This window comes from Esox lucius, chromosome 21 (assembly GCF_011004845.1).
Source record: "Esox lucius isolate fEsoLuc1 chromosome 21, fEsoLuc1.pri, whole genome shotgun sequence".
Lineage (NCBI taxonomy): Eukaryota > Metazoa > Chordata > Actinopteri > Esociformes > Esocidae > Esox > Esox lucius.
The window spans coordinates 31,387,082-31,406,627 of NC_047589.1; the positions used below are offsets into that span (position 1 = coordinate 31,387,082).

The window sequence follows — 19,546 nt, forward strand, 5'->3', positions numbered from 1 at the left end:
TGACATTTACATGATTTAGCAGTTTATCTAGACCTCCTTGCAGCAGTGACAGCACACCGCCCCCTACAGGATGCACCATGCTTGTACCATGTGACATACAACCACACCCCCTAGTGGTACTGTCAAAACACAAACAGTTTGTAAAGACCTGACAGGCAGAGGCAGGCTGGAGATACTGTTACTGTTTGGCAAACGAGGCCTGTAAAAATCCCCCCGCCAAAATCTACCACAACAGATGGATTGAACTTTCTGGTACAAGGTTTTCTAGTTAAGCGACTGCATCATAGAGGCCAGGCTGAGGGCAGGGTTTAGATCAGGTGGTGTTTATTGTGGTTGACATGTGACTCCAGGATGACTATGTCACACCATGTCTTCGCCATGGAAACAACACAGGGATTCCAGAAGTTCACCAAACCACCACGGTCAGGGCATCCTGTGGACTTCAATGACACACACCACCTCAAGTGTGAAAAAACCCCAATAGCTTTAAAATGGAAAAGAAAAACAAGGACTCAAAGATTTAGGAAGTTTGTTTTCTTATCTATTTTTTATTTTGAAGGGACAGTTTACTGTCAAAAAAGGACTTGGATGAAATAAACTGCTTTTCACAGTCAGGCAGAGTGAAAATTAGAAGTAAAAAATTAAGCAGCTTGGTTTGCTCTCCAGTACCATTCAAGCAGAGAATATGTACAACATAAAAAGGCAAGAGTAAGAAACATTTTGATTAATAAAGAAGCCTAGGTACTTTACAGTAACAAAGACCTATTTGTTGCCATGACTTCATTGAGCTGTTTGGTATTTGAAAGCCCCTATCAGAGGATCTTAGCCAATAGAAAATACCATCAGATGGATCTTAACCATTAGAAACCCCTCAAACATTGTATTTCTAAAGTCAGTAGATTAAGTAAAGTTTACAATAGAGAACATACAGTGGATGGGATCATCAAGCGTCACTCTTCTAGGACCCTATAGGCAGGCTCTTGCATGACGTGGTTGGCAGAACAGCTTTGGGATGAGGTATGAACATCACCTTTAGAAGAGTCGTCCCTCATATTCATACCACCGTGGACATGTGGAAAAGGGAATTACTCTGGGGATTTTTGCATAACAAGACAGAACTAGCATAATATATGCAGTTTTATCCACAAAAACCTTGACATTTGATAGGTAAATGTACAATATCTTGTGAGTTCAGTCACAGCCACCTCATTCGAAGTACAATCATATGGATATTTTCTGAATCATTTAAATGTTTGTGGCTCTTCAAAAAAATATGCTTGGCCAAACTGGTGTGGCTATGAAAAATACTTTGAAATGCTGGAGCGCAAATCGCCTTCATAGTAACTATAAAGTTCTCTATAATTAATATATTACAAAGGTTTGAATATTTTTGAAATAAAAATGACTTAATTTGTCGTCTTTTCTTAATAAAATACTTTGTCAGTTCTACACATTAGAATTCTTTTTTTCAATCTACACAAATTCATTATAAAATATTAGTGTGATTCTCTATGGTTAACATTATAGGCATATAATCAACCAATAATAATAATAATAATAATAATAAATTTAGTAAATAGGTTACACAGTTCTCAGTCCCACAGTTAAAACAGAAACACTGTTACCAGTCTGGTCGACACAGCCAACACCTAAACACTAACTCCATCTCACTGTTATTGCTCACCAAGTCATCAATTTCATCATAACCACTGAAATATGAATAGGAAATAATTTAACCCAAAAAAACATGTTAAAATAGGAGAATAGATATTAAATACTTTTCCAATTGACTTTTCTTTAAAATCCCAGATTCCCTAATAGTGCACTAAAGTGGACCAGCGCCTGTTGAAAGGAGTGCACTAAAGTGGACCAGCGCCTGTTGAAAGGAGTGCACTAAAGTGGACCAGCGCCTGTTGAAAGGAGTGCACTACACAGGGAATCGGGTGCCATGAGACAGCCACTGACACATTAGAAAGGACTGGAAATATCAAACCACAGTGCGGCTTTAACATACGTAGGTATCCCCAGAAAATAAATAGAATATTGTCAAATGAAAGAAATAAATTAAAAAAAACATAGTAATAAAAGTAAATATAGATAACAATTATACAGCCTTTTCTGTTTTGAATACCAGCTGTAATATTCTTCAGCTCATGAATACCAAGCTTGATTCTAGCATGTAAAAGGTAATTGAGCTGCTGAATGGACCATAGAGACTTCACTTGAATGACAGAGACCCAGGAAAATATGGTTCACTCGTCACCAGTTTTACAGATAAAGTGCTGATCGCAAAGCTATCTGGGGGATTGTTGTACCTTAGAGCCTCAGACACCATTTTGGGGAGACAGGTTAAGAGGCCTCTGGTGTTCGGAGGAAAGGAGGCTGACCCCATTAACTCCAGTTAACCATGACTGGGCACTGAGCCCTAACGTAGCACACAGAGTTATCACCACCGTGTTGTGATTCTAGTGGGGGTTTTCTGTCAGGTTAAACCCTAGCGAAGCCCATCACTGATACCAGTGGCAGAATGGCCTGCTTCCCTGAGGCTGACAACCCGCCACGTTTAAAAATCCCCCAGTCACAGCCTCAATGAGGCTAATGACAACTAAAACCAAACATCAGGTTAATGCTAGCTGACTAAACCCCACCAACCTCTGGTTAATGCTCGGAGTCACTGACAAGCTAAACTCACCAGGTAACATTATAGTATTCTTCTTTCACTTTTGTTTTCATCTCACTTTTTATGTTTCCAACAAATGTTAGCTGCCATTTCATATACTAATAATTACAGACTGCTATGCTAACATTTGGAAGGCAAATATGGAATCTCAATAACAACAGGCAAGGAAGGATAATCAGTCTTCCAACAGCATTGTCTGTTTAATGGCCACCGCCCTGGACCCCTAACCCCTGACGGCTTCCTCCAACAGCTGATTGTCTGTGAACGTTGCGGGAGGTTCTGGGATAGATTCGGACAGACCAATCAGAGACTCTAGGAGACAGGTCCCGGGGTCGCTGGCTAGGGAGTGGCTGCTGGGGTAACTAGGCAACTGAAACTGGAAGAAGTTGTCCATGTGTTCGTAGTCTTTTAGGGAGCTGTAGAGAGACGAGGGCCCCAGACACGGAAAGCCATCGAAGAACTCCAGGTCTGACTCCGATGACAGGCTGAGGTCCATGTAACTGGCGGCGGTGCGGTCAGTGGAGGGGGAGGGGGTGTTGGGACGTTCTACAAAGGGGGAAGGGGGGTTAGCTTCATGGTGATGGAACAGACCGTTGGCTTCGTTAGCACTGTAGTCTAATAGTTCTGACACAGGCGTGGTGTGGAGGTCTTTCCGTTCCTGCAACAGCGCTGACTCCACATTGTCATTCTCATCCGGGAAGTCAGCCGTGCTAAACCCCAACACAGACGTGGACGACGGCTCCCCATTGTCATTCTCATCCGGGAAGTCATCCGTGCTAAACCCCAACACAGACGTGGACGACGGCTGCTGTAGCGTTTGGTTGGGGAAGCAGCGGTTGTCGTTGACAACGTGGTTGTTTATGTTGTAGTTGTCGTTGTCGACCTCGCTGAAGCGAAGGATACGCCTCAGTCCATTCTCGTCCACGTCCAGCAGGGAGCCACCCTCCTGGGAGTCCCTCTCTAACCCCACCCCCTCCTGGGAGTCATCACTCCCCCGGGAGGAGGAAGAGGAGTCAGTCATATCACTACCACAGCTGTTCTCCCCAACCGCCGCCAGCCCCGAGCTGAAGTGGAAGGACGGGCCATCGGTGATGGAGGGCAGGTCAGCCAGGGAGTTGTGGGTGGAGCCTGAGGGGGCGTAGCCTGGGCCAGACGTCTCTTCCAGCCTCTTCTCTAGTTCCAGCTTCATGATGGTGTGAATATAGTGAGTCTGAACTCGGCTGGAGTTGAACTCTATACGACCCTCAGTGTTGCCACAGCCATCCTTGGTGCAGCCGCAGGGAAACGTGGAGTGGTCCATCTGGACAGAAGAGTGGAGGGGAAAGTTAGTGCCAGGGGGACTACCTCAGACAGATGACCTTGTGGGCATGGTCATCGCTGAACTGAATGTGGAGTTACACCACTTTACACTGTCACTAAATCAAATGAACCTGATCAATATTTACGGTGTGATTGAGGTATGTCGTACCTGACACTAGATCGATATTTACGGTGTGCTTGAGGTATGTCGTACCTGACACTAGATCAATATTTACGGTGTGATTGAGGTATGTCGTACCTGACACTAAATCAATATTTACTGTGTGCTTGAGGCATGTCGTACCTGACACTTGATTCCAGCCAGGCTGCAGGCACAGGTCTCAGGCTCACAGAACCCCTGGCAGTCACAGCCACAGTCCTCTCGGGACACCCTGAGTTCATGGAGCTCCCTCTTCTCCTCCTTATCAATCTTCTTCACCCCTGCAGCTTTCAGAAGGGCGTGTCTCCGTCTGGAGGGGTAGGGCTGGAGGAAGGAGCTGCTGTCCAGGTTACAGCCACTGATGTCCACCTGGACCTCTGGTATGTCCTCCAGGGTGAGGCGGTCAGCCTCCTCTGACATCACTGTACCTCCCTTGGTTAGCTGGGACAGAACAGAGAGACGTGGGTGAGGATCCGTTTTGATGTCTGAAGACAGAAGCTTTTTCCTGAATGGTGTCTCTCAGGTGAATTACTGCATTAGAAACCAGTCCTCACCTTCTGCTTCAAGGCTTCCAGTTTTTCCTCACGGAGGCGGGTGAGTAGTTTTTCTTTGCGGAGGGTGCGTTGCGCCACAGCATACTCTGTCAGGGTGTATCTGCGTAGAGAGCTGTGCTTCTGCACCATGCCCAGGGAACAGCCTCCTCTGCTGGGCACGCTGCTGAAGCCCTGGCACCGCGGAAAGAGGAACACCGTCACCATGTCAAAGGTCACGTTGCCCCTCCCACACCGCACACGCTTGCCATTCTTCAGGATTGAGGTGGCTGGAGAGAGACGCAAAGACAGAGAGAAAGACAGAAAATAGAGAGGGCCGTTATCACACTGATCATAATTATTCAAAAATAACTCAAACCTTTCAAGGGAGCTCATGGGAGTTTTACTTCAACATGTCTTGAAGACAGATCTGCCCTGAAGGCAGAAAAGTATGTGATTGGTTGACTCAATGAGGGCAGGGCTTGCATTTCAAACCATCTGAACATTCCAGGAAGATATTTGATCTGGGTTAACGCTAATGTATTCCAACCAGCCCTTTCAACCCTTTACCATTTAATGTGTAAACTTCAATTGAGTGACTTCAGAGTTGGGACGTGTGTTCAGTGGGGACGTAAGTTTGACATTGATTCAACCAAGCACCTTAGAATTTTTCTTCAGGGCAGACCTGCCACCATTATCTGAGTAAGTAAAACCCCCCAACTACTTCCAAGGGACTGCAGTTGATCCACATTCTCCCCTTCTTCCACTAGGTGGAGTCTTGCATCATATAAATGACAAAGGCTGGTGGAGCATCAGTAACACACAACAGATGAGGACAGTGGGATCACAACACCAGAGGGAATTATATGAGGGGGGAGTAAATGGGCAGGGAGGACCGTTCCCAGGACAACCCTGACCAACTGTTATCCAATCACCTGCAGCCCAGACCAGTAGTGACAAACCAGAAACTTTGAGGTCACAGAACCAGAGAGGATACAATACTTCACCCAATCTGCAGTCTTGCGTTAATACATGACCTTAGCAGTGCAACATGCAAGAAACAATAGTCAATGGACCGATCTGACCACCCGCCACCACAACCCCAATGCCAAGACCCTTTACTCAAAGGTCAGGAACCAGGGGGGCTTCAATTTGTAACCCCAGTATGAGGGTCCGTAGGTGGGCCTCAACCAGTTTTCTCCTCCCCTGACCTGCCCAAAATTCTATAGGGGCTAGGGGGCCATAAAAGAGAATGAGATCCAGTCCATCTGATCGCAACAGGATCTCAAACAACACTAGTCACTGCCTCGTAAGAGACCTATCAACGCTGTCAAAGATCACAACAACTATCTCAAAACGATAAACCCCAAAGGGTCATGATCCAACAACCTTCACCCCTTATCTCACTGTTAGGCAGGAAGACGGGCCGGCGGCCAGACGGGCCGCACATGTGTGGGTTCTGGAGTGTCTTGGAAGCTCAGACAAGGCTCTGTCCATTCTCCCTGCTGTAATCTGCCATCCTGACAACAATCCCAACCCTACCCCCAGCTAATGACAAAGTCCCATAACCCCAGCAGACAGGCAGGCAGACAGGCAGGCAGACAGGCAGGCAGACAGGCAGTGAGAGGACAGCCAGACAGACAAAGAGAGGACAGCCAGACAGACAGAGAGAGAGAGGACAGACAGACAGACAGAGAGAGAGAGGACAGACAGACAGAGGACAGCCAGACAGACAGACAGACAGACAGAGGACAGCCAGACAGACAGACAGTGAGAGGACAGCCAGACAGACAGACAGTGAGAGGACAGCCAGACAGACAGACAGTGAGAGGACAGCCAGACAGACAGACAGTGAGAGGACAGCCAGACAGACAGTGAGAGGACAGCCAAGGTTCAGAACCCCAAGCTAATTCATTATTAATGTGTTGAGAGAATCTTTGGCTCCAGGGCTGGAAGATGAATGTATTCAGACAGATTGACAGAAACATTTCTAATGTTTTAATGAACAGTTAGTCTGCCTGAAGGCTTCCACCCTCTGGCTGTGAACCCAACCCCACCAAGAACAGTGGATCTCAAACCCCTCCTCAGGGCCCCCAACCATTCCATGTATTTCAACATTAAGAAACATCAGGTGGTCCCAGAGGAAAGATCTGAGTCCCTGAGCCAGAAAACAGTCAACTGGTGCCACATTTAGGTCAGGACAAGGATCTATTGGCCCGGCCCAACCCGTTTTAATAACGGCATTTCATTCACCTTCTGACATGGCACTGATGTCAGTATAGATACAGCGCTGGTTTATTGCCTGTGTGAGTGTGTGTGTGAGTGTGTATGAGGAGAGACTCACTGTGGCACTGTGTGTCTGGAGAACCAGGGTTGCTGGGCGTCGAGTCCAAGGAGTCCGAGTAACAGCTCTCCCCCTCCGAGTCCCAGCCGGAGTAGGCTGAGGAGGACAGGGAGGAGGAGGAGTAACACGGGTCGTCCTTGTACACCTCCTCAAACTTCCTCTTCAGAAGTCCACTCATGATGCCGCTAGCTAGCATGGATGATCTGCAGCAACACAGAGGACAGGAAGTGTTCTTAACATATTAGCATTATTAACACCTGAATTTCAAACTCTTAAAACATCATTTAAATCCTTTAAAACAAAGCAGTTGCACACTCAGTTGTTAGAAGGTCATAGCAGTAGACGGTCTCTGCCCTGACCATTGAAAGACACCAGAGACAATTACAGCAGTCTCTGTGGAGTACAGCACAGGCTGACTGCTAACAGTCTCTGTGGAGTACAGCACAGGCTGACTGCTAACAGTCTCTGTGGAGTACAGCACAGGCTGACTGCTAACAGTCTCTGTGGAGTACAGCACAGGCTGACTGCTAACAGTCTCTGTGGAGTACAGCACAGGCTGACTGCTAACAGTCTCTGTGGAGTACAGCACAGGCTGACTGCTAACAGTCTCTGTGGAGTACAGCACAGGCTGACTGCTAACAGTCTCTGTGGAGTACAGCACAGGCTGACTGCTAACAGTCTCTGTGGAGTACAGCACAGGCTGACTGTTCAATGGGCGGCAGTGTTCAGCCAAGCACAGCCACAGCCGAGATGGGGAGACAGGAAGTAATCAATCAGGCTTTAGCAGTACAAGTCAACAGTTACCCTTCACCCACTAACAGCCCATCAGCTGAGACTAAGCATTGATCCACAATGGAGGGTCGGGCGAAGCGGAGCCAGAAAACCCAAGAAAAACACAGCAGGAGATATTTCATCCCAACCATTTCCACATGCAAGACCTCCCTGCTAGCCTCATATGTTTACAGGCTAGGAAATCATAGTAGCGAATACAAGGTGTAGCCGGGCAGTGGTGAATTCGAGGTGTATTACGATATGTACAGCAGCTTGAAAGAGAAAAACGCATTTCTTATGCAACTGAACTACTGAAAAATGTAATCCAGAACACCTTTAGAGTCCGGGCAGCGAGGCAGGGCAGCGAGGCAGGGCAGCGAGGCAGGGCAGCGACTGCTCTTGCTTCAGCACTAAATGCAATCCATCCTTTAGGACTCAGAAATGCTGGACTGGACTGGGTAGGGGGGCGAGGTGGAGAAAGGAAGGAGCAGTGGGATGGGGAAGTGGTCAATCAGTCCCAACCCAGCGTGAGAAGGTGGAGGACAGGAGAACCGCAGGCTAGACGGGCAGTGCTTCCTTGCTAGCATCTCCTGACCACAGGAATGCAGGATGATGTACTAACCCCCCTCCCTTTCCCACACCTCCCTTCCTGACCCTCCCACAACCTCACTTCCGCACCCACCCTCTCTCCCTACCCCACCCACCCACCCTCTCTCCCTACCCCTCCCTCCCAATATATTTTCCAACAGAGCAGCCCATGCAGGGTGGTGTTTACTCAGTCTGCCCTCTTTGGATATTCACAGAATTCAACAGTTCCTGATTCACTTCAGAAAACAGTGTGTCTCAATCGAATGAAGGCCCTTTTCCTAGAGCGCTTCAGAAGACATATCCCATCATATACTTACACCTCGCTAAGTTAGTACAGTTGTCTGATCATTACTGGCACTGTCAACCAACGCATTTCTGGGAACAGGGTAGTGAGCCACTAGACCCCACTCAGAAAGATTATATAAATGTGACAGCGCGTGAGAGAAACTGGAAACCAAAGTGTTTGTTCAGCCAGCATTAATCAGGGACTGTACGTACCATACAATCTCTCCAGATACTACAATATGGAACTTCAAATATCAGCAGGGCAACATGCAATAGTCTTCATTTCAAATATTCTCATAAACATTGGAGCATTTGGTCATGCATGTCGGACAAAGACATAGGGACCAGGCGAAGGAGGGCCTCAGCGGGCCAACCAAAATACCAACGCTCTGAAGGAGGGACAAGCATGCAGCCTCGGCATACGTGAGGCATGTCTCTTATCTGGCCACATTACGCAACGTCAGCCCTGCAAACATCAGTCAGTCAGTCTGCAGTAGTCTGACTAGTAGATAAACAAAGCACCTTGGGACATACCAGTAGATAGCCTTTAACATTTATCCAATATCTGTTTCCATTTGTTATACCTGCATATATAAATCTATATTATATTGCATTGTTATTTAACAAGGTATGTCAGTCACGACCAGGCTAGAGGACAGAACAACACACAGAACCTTCAATAACACACGATCCCTCCATCAGAGGAAGCAGCTCACTGGAAAGCTGTTAATGACCTCACTGTAGAATTAGAGCTCAGCAAATTCTCATTCAAAAAAATAAATAAATGAAGTCTGATTGCCATTAATCAGCTCATCTGACAATGAAAAGGCCTTGACGAGCCTTCCACTCCAACCACACTACTTTAATTTACATTGAGCAGCATTAAAATCCACCTGGCTCTGGTTGCAGCATCTGTTGCAAGTCTGATCAGGACTAAATGCTCTCAGTTGCCAACACTATACCACTAATACCTAATCCACCCAGAACAGAGCAAAACCAGGGCAAGTGCCAGGAGCAGAGCCAGACAGGACACATGTCTCACCTTACAGTTTCACATCACATCACCCCCCCCCCCACTTCTCACCCCCATGCTATTTTCTCTTTTTTTTTTATGAAAACAAAGCTTTGAGCATCCTCTGGGGAGAGACGGCAAGAGGGGGAGGGAAGGGAGAGACACAGCCAAAGAAAGTCTTTAATTAAAGGCTGCCGCAAGAGACAGGAAGAACAGGAGAGAGCAAGAGAAGGGAAGGAGAGAAGGGAAAGAGAGAGAGAGAGAGAGAGAGAGAGAGAGAAGGGAAGGAGAGAGAGAGAGACAAAGCAGGCCCGTGGTGCTTTAAATGGGTCGTATTCTGCTGACTGACGGACTGCAGTGGGTCTACCTGACACATTGATTAGTTAATCTTGTTCAACAAGCAGAAACTGAGGCTGGAGGTTAATCCCTCCCTGCAGCCAGGGGTCGGTCTACAGGACAGGCTGGCATCCAACTGGAGCTTCTCATGAGGTCAGTCAAACACACAGACCTGACAAGACACCAGGGAGAACAACCACAGAAAACGTGAGTAGTAAGACAGAGGGAGGAGACAGGCAGGAGAGAAGCCGAGCCATTTATCAAATAACTTTCTCTCTATATGGCATTCACGATGTTTCAAACAGGGAATTTGTTTTAAGGTATCATTTGGACCAACATTCTAGAAATTATTCCACAAGCGGTTTAATCACAAAGTCCTCAACAAACCGTAGAAGACAAAGAGTTTACAGAAAGCTTTCAACAGCAGCCCTGCATATTCAAATCACTAGAAATAAATGGCATTAATGAAGTACCGTAGATACAACTATTTCCTACCTCATTTGACCCTGCCAACTAAAACTGCCTCCACCTCCTCTGTAATGGGTCAGCCTGTCTGAACTGCCTCCACCTCCTCTGTAATGGGTCAGCCTGTCTGAACTGCCTCCACCTCCTCTGTAATGGGTCAACCTGTCTGAACTGCCTCCACCTCCTCTGTAATGGGTCAGCCTGTCTGAACTGCCTCCACCTCCTCTGTAATGGGTCAGCCTGTCTGAACTGCCTCCACCTCTGTAATGGGTCAGCCTGTCTGAACTGGCTGTTGAAGCCAGAGAGCAGCAAGACAGGATGACTCCAGTCATGGTGTACTTTGCCCACTTCATTCCGCTCCGCTGCCAGTTGGTCCAGAACGTCCTCAGCTGTTGATAACACACAGCTGTGTGCGCGCGCACGTGCAGTGTCAAAGTGTGTTTCTATCTGTTAATCTGAAGGGAAGAGTAATTTGCATAGTAAACTGACAGAACCACACAGAGTGAAGGTTATGAAGCACTAACAACTAAGTGTGTGTATCATGGATTTATCCAAAGGCATACAGCAACAAGAAGCTTAATGACAACATGAACTAATGAAGACTATTTGGGCCAAATGTCACCCAGAACAGGACAACCAGGATTTATTTCCTTCAAACGGATCTACGATGACAGGGAAACCCTACTGACACACACACACAGTATTTGTCTTTCTGTCCTTGTTGGGACCTTTGACCTAACACAGACCCAAAAATCCATGTTCCCTATTTCCTAACCTTAACTATAACTTATGTCTTATGCCTCAACCGAACCCCACACAGAAACACCTTTGTTCCAGAAAGGAGGGGATCAAGGGAGAAAAGGAGGACAGTTTAAATAAATAACTGGCTGTCTCAGAAGCCACAAGAATTCCCTTCTGGCATTGAAACCCCACTGTGTCTGCAGTACTGTGGTCCCTCTTTCTTAAAGCTAACAATTACAACTCCCATTCCGCCGCGTGGCTGGGCAGGACTGAAGATCCCGGCATACTGAGACTCACCTGAGGAGGCTTTAAGCTGCACGTGGACCTGAAATATTCCAATCACTCGCAGGCATTTAATCTGGATGCAGGACGGACCAGTGACAGACCAGTGACAGACCAGTGACAGACCAGTGACAGACCAGTGACAGACCAGTGACAGACAGGCTGCAGCACTCTGAAGAGGGAGGTACCTCACTGCCACAATTATATATCCAGCTGCCAAGTCTGTGGTACACTGTATCCTGGTCAAGTCTGTGGTACACTGTATCCTGGTCAAGTCTGTGGTACACTGTATCCTGGTCAAGTCTGTGGTACACTGTATCCTGGTCAAGTCTGTGGTACACTGTATCCTGGTCAAGTCTGTGGTACACTGTATCCTGGTCAAGTCTGTGGTACACTGTATCCTGGTCAAGTCTGTGGTACACTGTATCCTGGTCAAGTCTGTGGTACACTGTATCCTGGTCAAGTCTGTGGTACACTGTATCCTGTTCTACCAATAAGAACAATCACTAGGAAACACTGTTCTCTGGGAGAATAGACAGAGGTTTCCTGAGTCCTGTCCGTGGACAGCAGCTGAAGGCAGCAATGGCCAGAGGCCTCAGAACAGGTAGAGGTTCCCTCACGAGTCACACAAACAAAGCGGTCAAGAAGGGGGTAGTGTGTTACGTTATCCAACCCCAGACGTCATAGTACTGTTATAACTCTGCATCCGTTCGTCTGAGCCACCTAATCAAGGGCCATTTCTAACACACAGAACAGCCAGGAGTTCCAGAAGACAGGTTTGAAGCCTACGGAACAACACATTGACCATGAGAAGACCCTAAAGTGGTCCAGCACCAGGAAGGAGAGCCAGGGGGGAATGATTGGTCCGACCCATTACATCACCCTGTCTCTGATGGCTCCTACTGCTGATTAACATCTCGGCTGGTCAAAGCTTTTTCTTTACATGTCTATTTAAAGTCAATACACATCCATAGCAGAAACCACAGTTCTCGTTTACTAGCAACTCCTCTTGATTTGATGTAGGCCTACTTTTAATGTAAAATGTCCTTGAATGGTGCCCAGAAAATGTATTTTATAAATAGAAGTATTAATTTAAATTGTGCTTTGAAAGATATGAATAAGGCCCGCAAGGCCCCAGTATGGGGAAGCTGAGGCATGATTTCACAGGAGAGAGAAGCATGTTAGTCTTCTCTAAAAACTAAATGTTAAACTAACTAGCTGCTCTGGTTGGAGAAATTAAACAGAAAACAGTTTCTCTTCAACAGCACTTATCACACACACACACACACACACACACACACACACACACACACACACACACACACACACACACACACACACACACACACACACACACACACACACACACACACACACACACACACACACACACACACACACACACACACACAGTCTGTGTTTGGTGTGTCCAAGTCAGTAGTTGTCTGGGTCTCTTCATGGTACCTCCCTGTAAGGAATGCTGAGAGAGGGACCAAACAGATGGAAGCCCTGTTACCATGTGGGCACATGCACACACGCGCAAACACACATATACACTCACTCCCAAAGGAGACCCTCTCTGGCTCTTGGACACAAAGCCGGGGTCATTCTGTGACCAACAACATTATCTAAGGACAGGAGACATGCTGTCTGAACACACTAGTCTCAATCTCTCTGAGCTGAAGAGCTGGTGTGTGTGTCTGTTAGACAGCTTCCTGTGGTTGTGAAATGTGCTCTACAGTACACAGGAAGTGGCTATTTAAATAATCAACATACTGCCTGACTCTCACATCTGGCTCCAGGTGTCTGTCTCTGTGTCTGTCCAGATATCAGAATGTCGTGTGTAAATTAGTGTTTCCAACTACTGTACTCAGGACTGTAGTTAACACACTTAAATACTAGCTGGGTGTGGGAAGAAGAATGCCAAATACATGGCATAGACAACAACACAATGAATGCTGTAAAACACCAGTATGTTAAATATCCTTAGTAGAATTTAGTGGATTAACCCAGTGAGGCCTTTTTAAACGCTTAGTGAAATGTCAAGAGGAACTTCCTTAACCACAATGAAGTAAGCAACTGTAAGGATATGAACTGAAATACTCATGATGACTGACAAATCAAAATATCATTCATAACAAAGTTGCCAAGTGCAATAGAACCTTGCACTTGCGCAGCAACGGAACGCGAGTCTCATGCTCCCGTGAAGCGGTCTGGCGGTAAACAAAGGATCATTGAGCTCCACAGTAATAGCTGGAGAACATGATTCATTCCTAACATGATCCAGGGAGGTGGCGCTGGAAACGATATACCAGTAAACATATTGCACAAACTGCTGGCCATCATACATTCATAACCACAACACCCCACCCCCCAAGATTAAACAATGAATGAGTTCCATTGCCCCAAGTGGCCTCTGAATGCCCCTGATAAACCCGCACATAAATGTATGATTACGTGGCCAAATGAAAAATCAATGCCTATTCCAACAGGGTAACAATGTGATCAACACACTTCAGCATTCCATTTAAATAGCGCAGGCTACATGTTGATATCTCTCAACCATTGAAAGACGTGATTATCAGTGACAAGCCTCCTCATGTTGACACGATCATTCCTCCTCGTGATTAACGATAATTGCTATGACAACATTTCCATCAGCTGTGAGCAGCGCGTGCAGTAGTGGCTGCCTTCAGGAGTCGCTCCAGAGACCATCGCGCCCCTGAAGGTGAACTAGACCAGATATTTTATGTGGTCTACTCAACAAACTGAGGCCAAACCAACAAAAACACCTACACCCATTAAAAAAAAAAGATAACCACAAGTATCCTAGTATGTGCGTCAACAATTTGGGGTATATAAACCGTTCACATTGAGCAAACGAAGCCTAACGACAAATAAAGCAAAACAGTTGAGCGCTGTCTGGTCTGACTACAATCACATCCAGCAGCAAACAACCAACCAATTTATAATACTCACCTGTCCAGAAGGCGTAATTGCAAAAACAGGGTATAATGACCAAACGAACTTGTCTCAGAAAAGTAGACAATTAATAGCCATAAATGATAGGTCGGATAGAGAAAAATGCGACAATTAACAAAAGGGTAAGTATTAACTATACTATCAACTATGGTCATATTTAAATAACTTATATTTGGATATAATTTCTAGTCTATATGTGGCCTGAAACAAAATTTAAAAAAACAATAAGGAGAAAAAATATTTACCGCCACTGCCGTTTATATGCAATGGTGACGTAGGGAAAAGAACATCCAAACTATTTGGCTTGTCTCCTCCCCTGAAGCTTTAACACATACATTACACACAGCACGGTGTTAAACAACCCACAGCGCACCGTTACTCACCAAGAATTCAGGTATCCGATCACCATTAGTGAAAATATGACCATCAGCCAATAAAATATGTATAATCCAAGCGACACAACCGCGCTTTATCCTCCGAACAGTCCGCTCGCTTTTGTCTCTGATATTGTAGGAGACACGGTCCGTACCAGCCGAAGCGTTTCCCTTGTGTGAGCCAGACTGCTTGTCAGCGCAGCCTTTTCGTCAGTGGAAAACTCCCTCCTGGCGTGTGACGCAGGCGGTGACACACGGGGAGGATGGCCTGCCCACGCTGCTTCCTGCCTTCCGAGCGAGCGAGGTTCACAAACACAGACCCAGGACAGCAACACAGTTCGAGACATCCAAATAATGAGCACATGTAACGAAAACAATTTGAATTAAAGGAAATAATTACATTTGAATGCTTCCTTCCCCCAAACGGAGAGTATACAGTGGCAGACTACCCAGTGCAGTGATAAATCATGGAAGCCGAGACTTTTTGCAAAAATTTGACAAATAATAATAAATCATAATTAATCTCTGTTTTTATATTTTTCCTTCAAATTGTTAGTGACCGATTATCTACCTGAGACCATCAGATGAAGTAAAACAGCTTCCCTCTGTCTCAGTATGTGTAGCCCACGTATCTGATGCTGTTTGGCCGACAAGAGTACGGCATGTTGTTTGTACATTTTGATTAAATGAGTTAGCATTTGGCCTCCCTTCTTAAAAAATAATTAAACATCGTTGAGCTGAACTTAAGTGTGGGTAGACGTGTCCAAATGAATAAAAAACACCTCAATACATTTTGGAGTTGGCATTATCCTAATCACATCAGATTCAAAACGTCAATAAAGCAACATTTTGTCCGTCTTTCTGCAGTACTGTCAATAATGTTGATGGGCCCGCTTCGTGGCATAACGTACCTCAACCCATTCTCGGCAGCCGGTGATCAAGGATCTTCCCACGGCAGTGAAGTTGGTGACTCTGATTTGTGATTTCACTTAGGCTAATTCATCAATTAAAGCCTACATTGTGCAGCCGACACATTCAAGATCAAGCCAATATGCTCACAAACAGAAAACGCATGATGGACAGTCTCATTCATTGCACAGAACGGACACCTCAATGTGTACGTTACGCAAAAGACACAGTATAGTTCACTGGCCTGTTTCCAAATAATGTGTCCTGAACTGCGATGTGAGGTGTCGTGTATCCTGATCTCTATCTGTCAGGGTGTTGCTGAGTTCCCGTGAAGGGAGACGTCTATCTGACTCAGGTTAATACGAGCTGGTGACTCAGAACGTTCTGGAAAACATTGTTTGCAACACTCTCTCTGGCACTCTCACTCCCTGTCTTGCTCACGCACGCGCGCGCGCACACGTTTACTCAGCAATTGAAATGGGAACACCGAAGTTGTCCTTACAACAATCTACTTCAACTAATCATAATCCTAAACTTAACCTTAACCTCAACCTAATTCTAACCTTAACCTCAACCTCAATGATGTCAAATGAGGAGATTTCTGTCCGGGTATTATAGTTAGGTTAGAAACTCATATTTGAGACAGCTTCACTAGCTTGTGGAGAAAGTAGTCTAGCGTGTTTCCCAAAGCTCTCCCCGAGGGGCAGAAGTCACATTTATGGGCTCAATTTGAGAGGTAGCACACCTGATTCAACCTGCTGTTACACTGGACAGCTAACCCTCTTGCCTTTGACTACCGCCTGCTCTGGGGTACCACCAATGTGTGAAACGTCCTGATGTGCCAGAGTAGAGGTTCAAGAACACTTGGCCTAGGCCAGAATTTGGCCAATGTAATTGTCTCTTAATGAAAACAGTTGTGTTATTTCTAACTGGTTACACCATTAATGACTTCACATTACCATAATAAAAGGTGTTTTTCTACATTACCATAATAAAAGCCTTTTGAGCTATTGGAACCTAATAGTTTCTGGGGGCACTCAGCAGGAGATACAGTACTATTTATACTGAACTGACAACCTCTTCCATCACCTCTTTCTCACTCACACGCACACACACACACACACACATGCACTCACGTACACACGCATGCACACACACACACACACACACACGTACATTTTAAGGACTCTATTTGAGACCACAAATCAAATTTACAATTCAGAAAGGACTTTAATAGTGGAATATTTGGCAGTTTTTTGTTGGTTTACAGATTACCAGACCAAGAGATCGGGAGCTTCTCAAAAGTTCTGCACAGGTGCAGATATGTGAAATGTCAGCACTACTTGAAATCCATGTGCCCCAGGCCACTGGTACTAGTTAAATAGATGGTGTTAGGACACTGTAGCATAACCTTCTTGAGCTTTTTACCTACTGGCACACTGTCAAGTTTTCTCCTTATGAAAGAAAAATGTGGTGGTAATTTTGTTTTAAATTAACACCTTGTTCTTTGCACAATTTGGGGTGTTCCCCTAAGCCATCGAGAGGCAGCATAGACCCTCCCACATGTTGAGTGGTCACAGCAATCGAGAGGCACCTTAGACCCTCCCACATGTTGAGTGGTCACAGGAACCAAACAGACCTCATTGGCTAGAGTTGCAACATGCTAGAAATTATAAAACAAAATTCCTGGTTTTCCAGAGATTAGAGTTGGAGGACTTCTGCAATCCAGAAGAAATCTACTGGATAGGAAGGATCCGTCATTCAGGACAGGACATTTATTGAAAGTTCTTTGCAACCAAAATTACAGCTCCTGAGAAAATTTTGAGACCACTGCACTCACTCAAAACCTTCCTTTTTGACTTTTTTGGAAAGGAAAGAAAAAAAAATCTGGAGCTGTATACTGTCTGCTCAGACTAGACAACCATGATTATTGACTTGTTCCCAGATATTATATCTTATGTTGGTATTGCGCTTCTGAGCAGTTAGAGCTGTGTAAAGGAGTGAATGCAGCAAGCACACACACACACACACACACACACACACACAGAGTATTTGTCTTTGTGTCCTTGTTGGGTCCTTTGACCTAACACAGACCCAAAAATCTATGTTCCCTATTTCCTAACCCTAAACTTAACTGTAACCTCAATCATTTAAATATTATGCCTTAACCTAATCCTAAAACCTAACCCATAATGCCTACACCTAAAACGACCTCTAACATTAAGTCCAGTAATATGCTTTAGGCTAAACCGAGCAGCCCGGCGCCGAACATTTGTTTATCCCCAGTGGGGACGTTTCAAAAAACCTTGTGAGGTTGTTTATGTACACAGACTTGGTTTGCTGAGATTTGAGGTTCTGACTGTTCTCCGCCAAAGCCCTAGGCTGAGATTTGAGGTTCTGACTGTTCTCCGCCAAAGCCCTAGGCTGAGATCTGAGGTTCTAACTGTTCTCTGCCAAAGCCCTAGGCTGAGATTTGAGGTTCTGACTGTTCTCCGCCAAAGCCCTAGGCTGAGATCTGAGGTTCTAACTGTTATCTGCCAGCACCCAAGGCTGACAGGTGAGGTTCTGATGGTTCATCTACTAAGTCCTTTGAAGTCTCCAGTCACACAGAAAGTCTTTTGAAAAACAACAACGAGATCCAGGGAACAGTGGTGCTCACAATGTCTTCCCTCAATGTCCAAGAAAAGGATCTTTGGGGGAGTAACTGGGGGAGGGGAGCCCCGGTGCCATGGTCACTGAATAAGTCCTGAATACATTAAAGCCTTTCTCTTTAAAAGTGTGCCAAAGAGTTGGCTGGGGAAGACGCCCTTCCAATAGCACAATAATGGCCCTTAATTCTTTCCATCTGCGCAGCGAGGAAGGGCCGTGACTGCACGTGCTGGGTGGAGAGACTCGCAGTGTATTATGGTCATCATAAAACTGCTCCTACTGAGAATGACTGAGCCTGTTGAGGAGCTTCAACGACACCGACATCAGTGAACAGACCTGGTTGAAAATAAAGATCAGACAGCATTTCAGTCTGTGTGAAGAGAAGTGATATGATTTAAAATATTTGAAATGTAGAGAAGAACTGAAAGTAAAAAAAAACCTCAGTGAAACATTTTGGATCTACAGCGCTGGGCCCTTGATTTGTATTATTAGGGCTGTGCTGTGGGGAGTCACTAAAACACTACCACACGACTACACTACTATACCACTAAACCACTACACCACCACACTACTACACTACTGCACTACTATACCACTACACAACTACACGACTACACTACAACACCACCACACGACTACACTACTACACCACTAAACAATGACATTACTACTCCACCCCACGACTACAGTACTACGCCACTACACCACCATACTACTACACTACCACACGACTACATTACTATACCACTACACCACCACACGACTACACCACTACACCACTACCCCACCACACTTCTACACTACCACACTACTATACCACTAAACCACTACACCACCACATGACTACACTACTATACCACTACACCACCACATGACTACACTACTATACCACTACACCACCACATGACTACATTACCAAATCACTAAACCACTACACCACCACATGACTACACTACTATACCACTACACCACTACCCCACCACACTACTAAACTACCACATAACTACACTACTATACCACAAAACCACTACACAACCACATTACACCACACTAATACACAACCACACAACTAACACTACTATACCACAAAACTTCTAGACCACCACACTACTACACTACCACACAACTAACACTACTAT

General features: G+C 45.6%; 1 protein-coding gene across 3 annotated transcripts; it reads right to left on the reverse strand.

Moving 5' to 3' along the window:
• Window positions 1-519: 519 nt before the first annotated feature.
• On the reverse strand, window positions 520-15,855 carry csrnp1b (cysteine-serine-rich nuclear protein 1b). Of its 3 annotated transcripts, none has more exons than XM_010898137.4 (6): window positions 15,761-15,846; window positions 14,859-15,137; window positions 7,014-7,216; window positions 4,694-4,959; window positions 4,284-4,580; window positions 520-3,980 (listed from the first exon to the last, which is right to left on the reverse strand). In XM_010898137.4, exons 3-6 carry the CDS (start codon window positions 7,207-7,209, stop codon window positions 2,904-2,906), a joined length of 1,836 nt encoding a protein of 611 aa, XP_010896439.2. In that variant the 5' UTR covers window positions 7,210-7,216; window positions 14,859-15,137; window positions 15,761-15,846; the 3' UTR covers window positions 520-2,903. The 3 variants fall into 3 exon arrangements, with proteins under 3 accessions (XP_010896439.2, XP_010896440.2, XP_010896441.2); XM_010898138.4 differs by having other exon boundaries at window positions 14,859-15,133; window positions 15,761-15,827; XM_010898139.4 differs by lacking the exon at window positions 14,859-15,137 and having other exon boundaries at window positions 15,761-15,855.
• Between the last annotated feature and the right edge of the window lie 3,691 nt (window positions 15,856-19,546).

Bases quoted from the DNA above. Each gene is read 5' to 3' on its own strand.
- csrnp1b (XM_010898139.4), bottom strand. From the start codon at position 7,209: ATGCTAGCTAGCGGCATCATGAGTGGACTTCTGAAGAGGAAGTTTGAG. The intron at 4,960-7,013 runs GTGAGTCTCTCC...GTCTCTCTCCAG, and splicing joins TCCAGACACACAGTGCCACA to CCACCTCAATCCTGAAGAAT. The intron at 4,581-4,693 runs GTGAGGACTGGT...GTTCTGTCCCAG, and splicing joins TGGAAGCCTTGAAGCAGAAG to CTAACCAAGGGAGGTACAGT.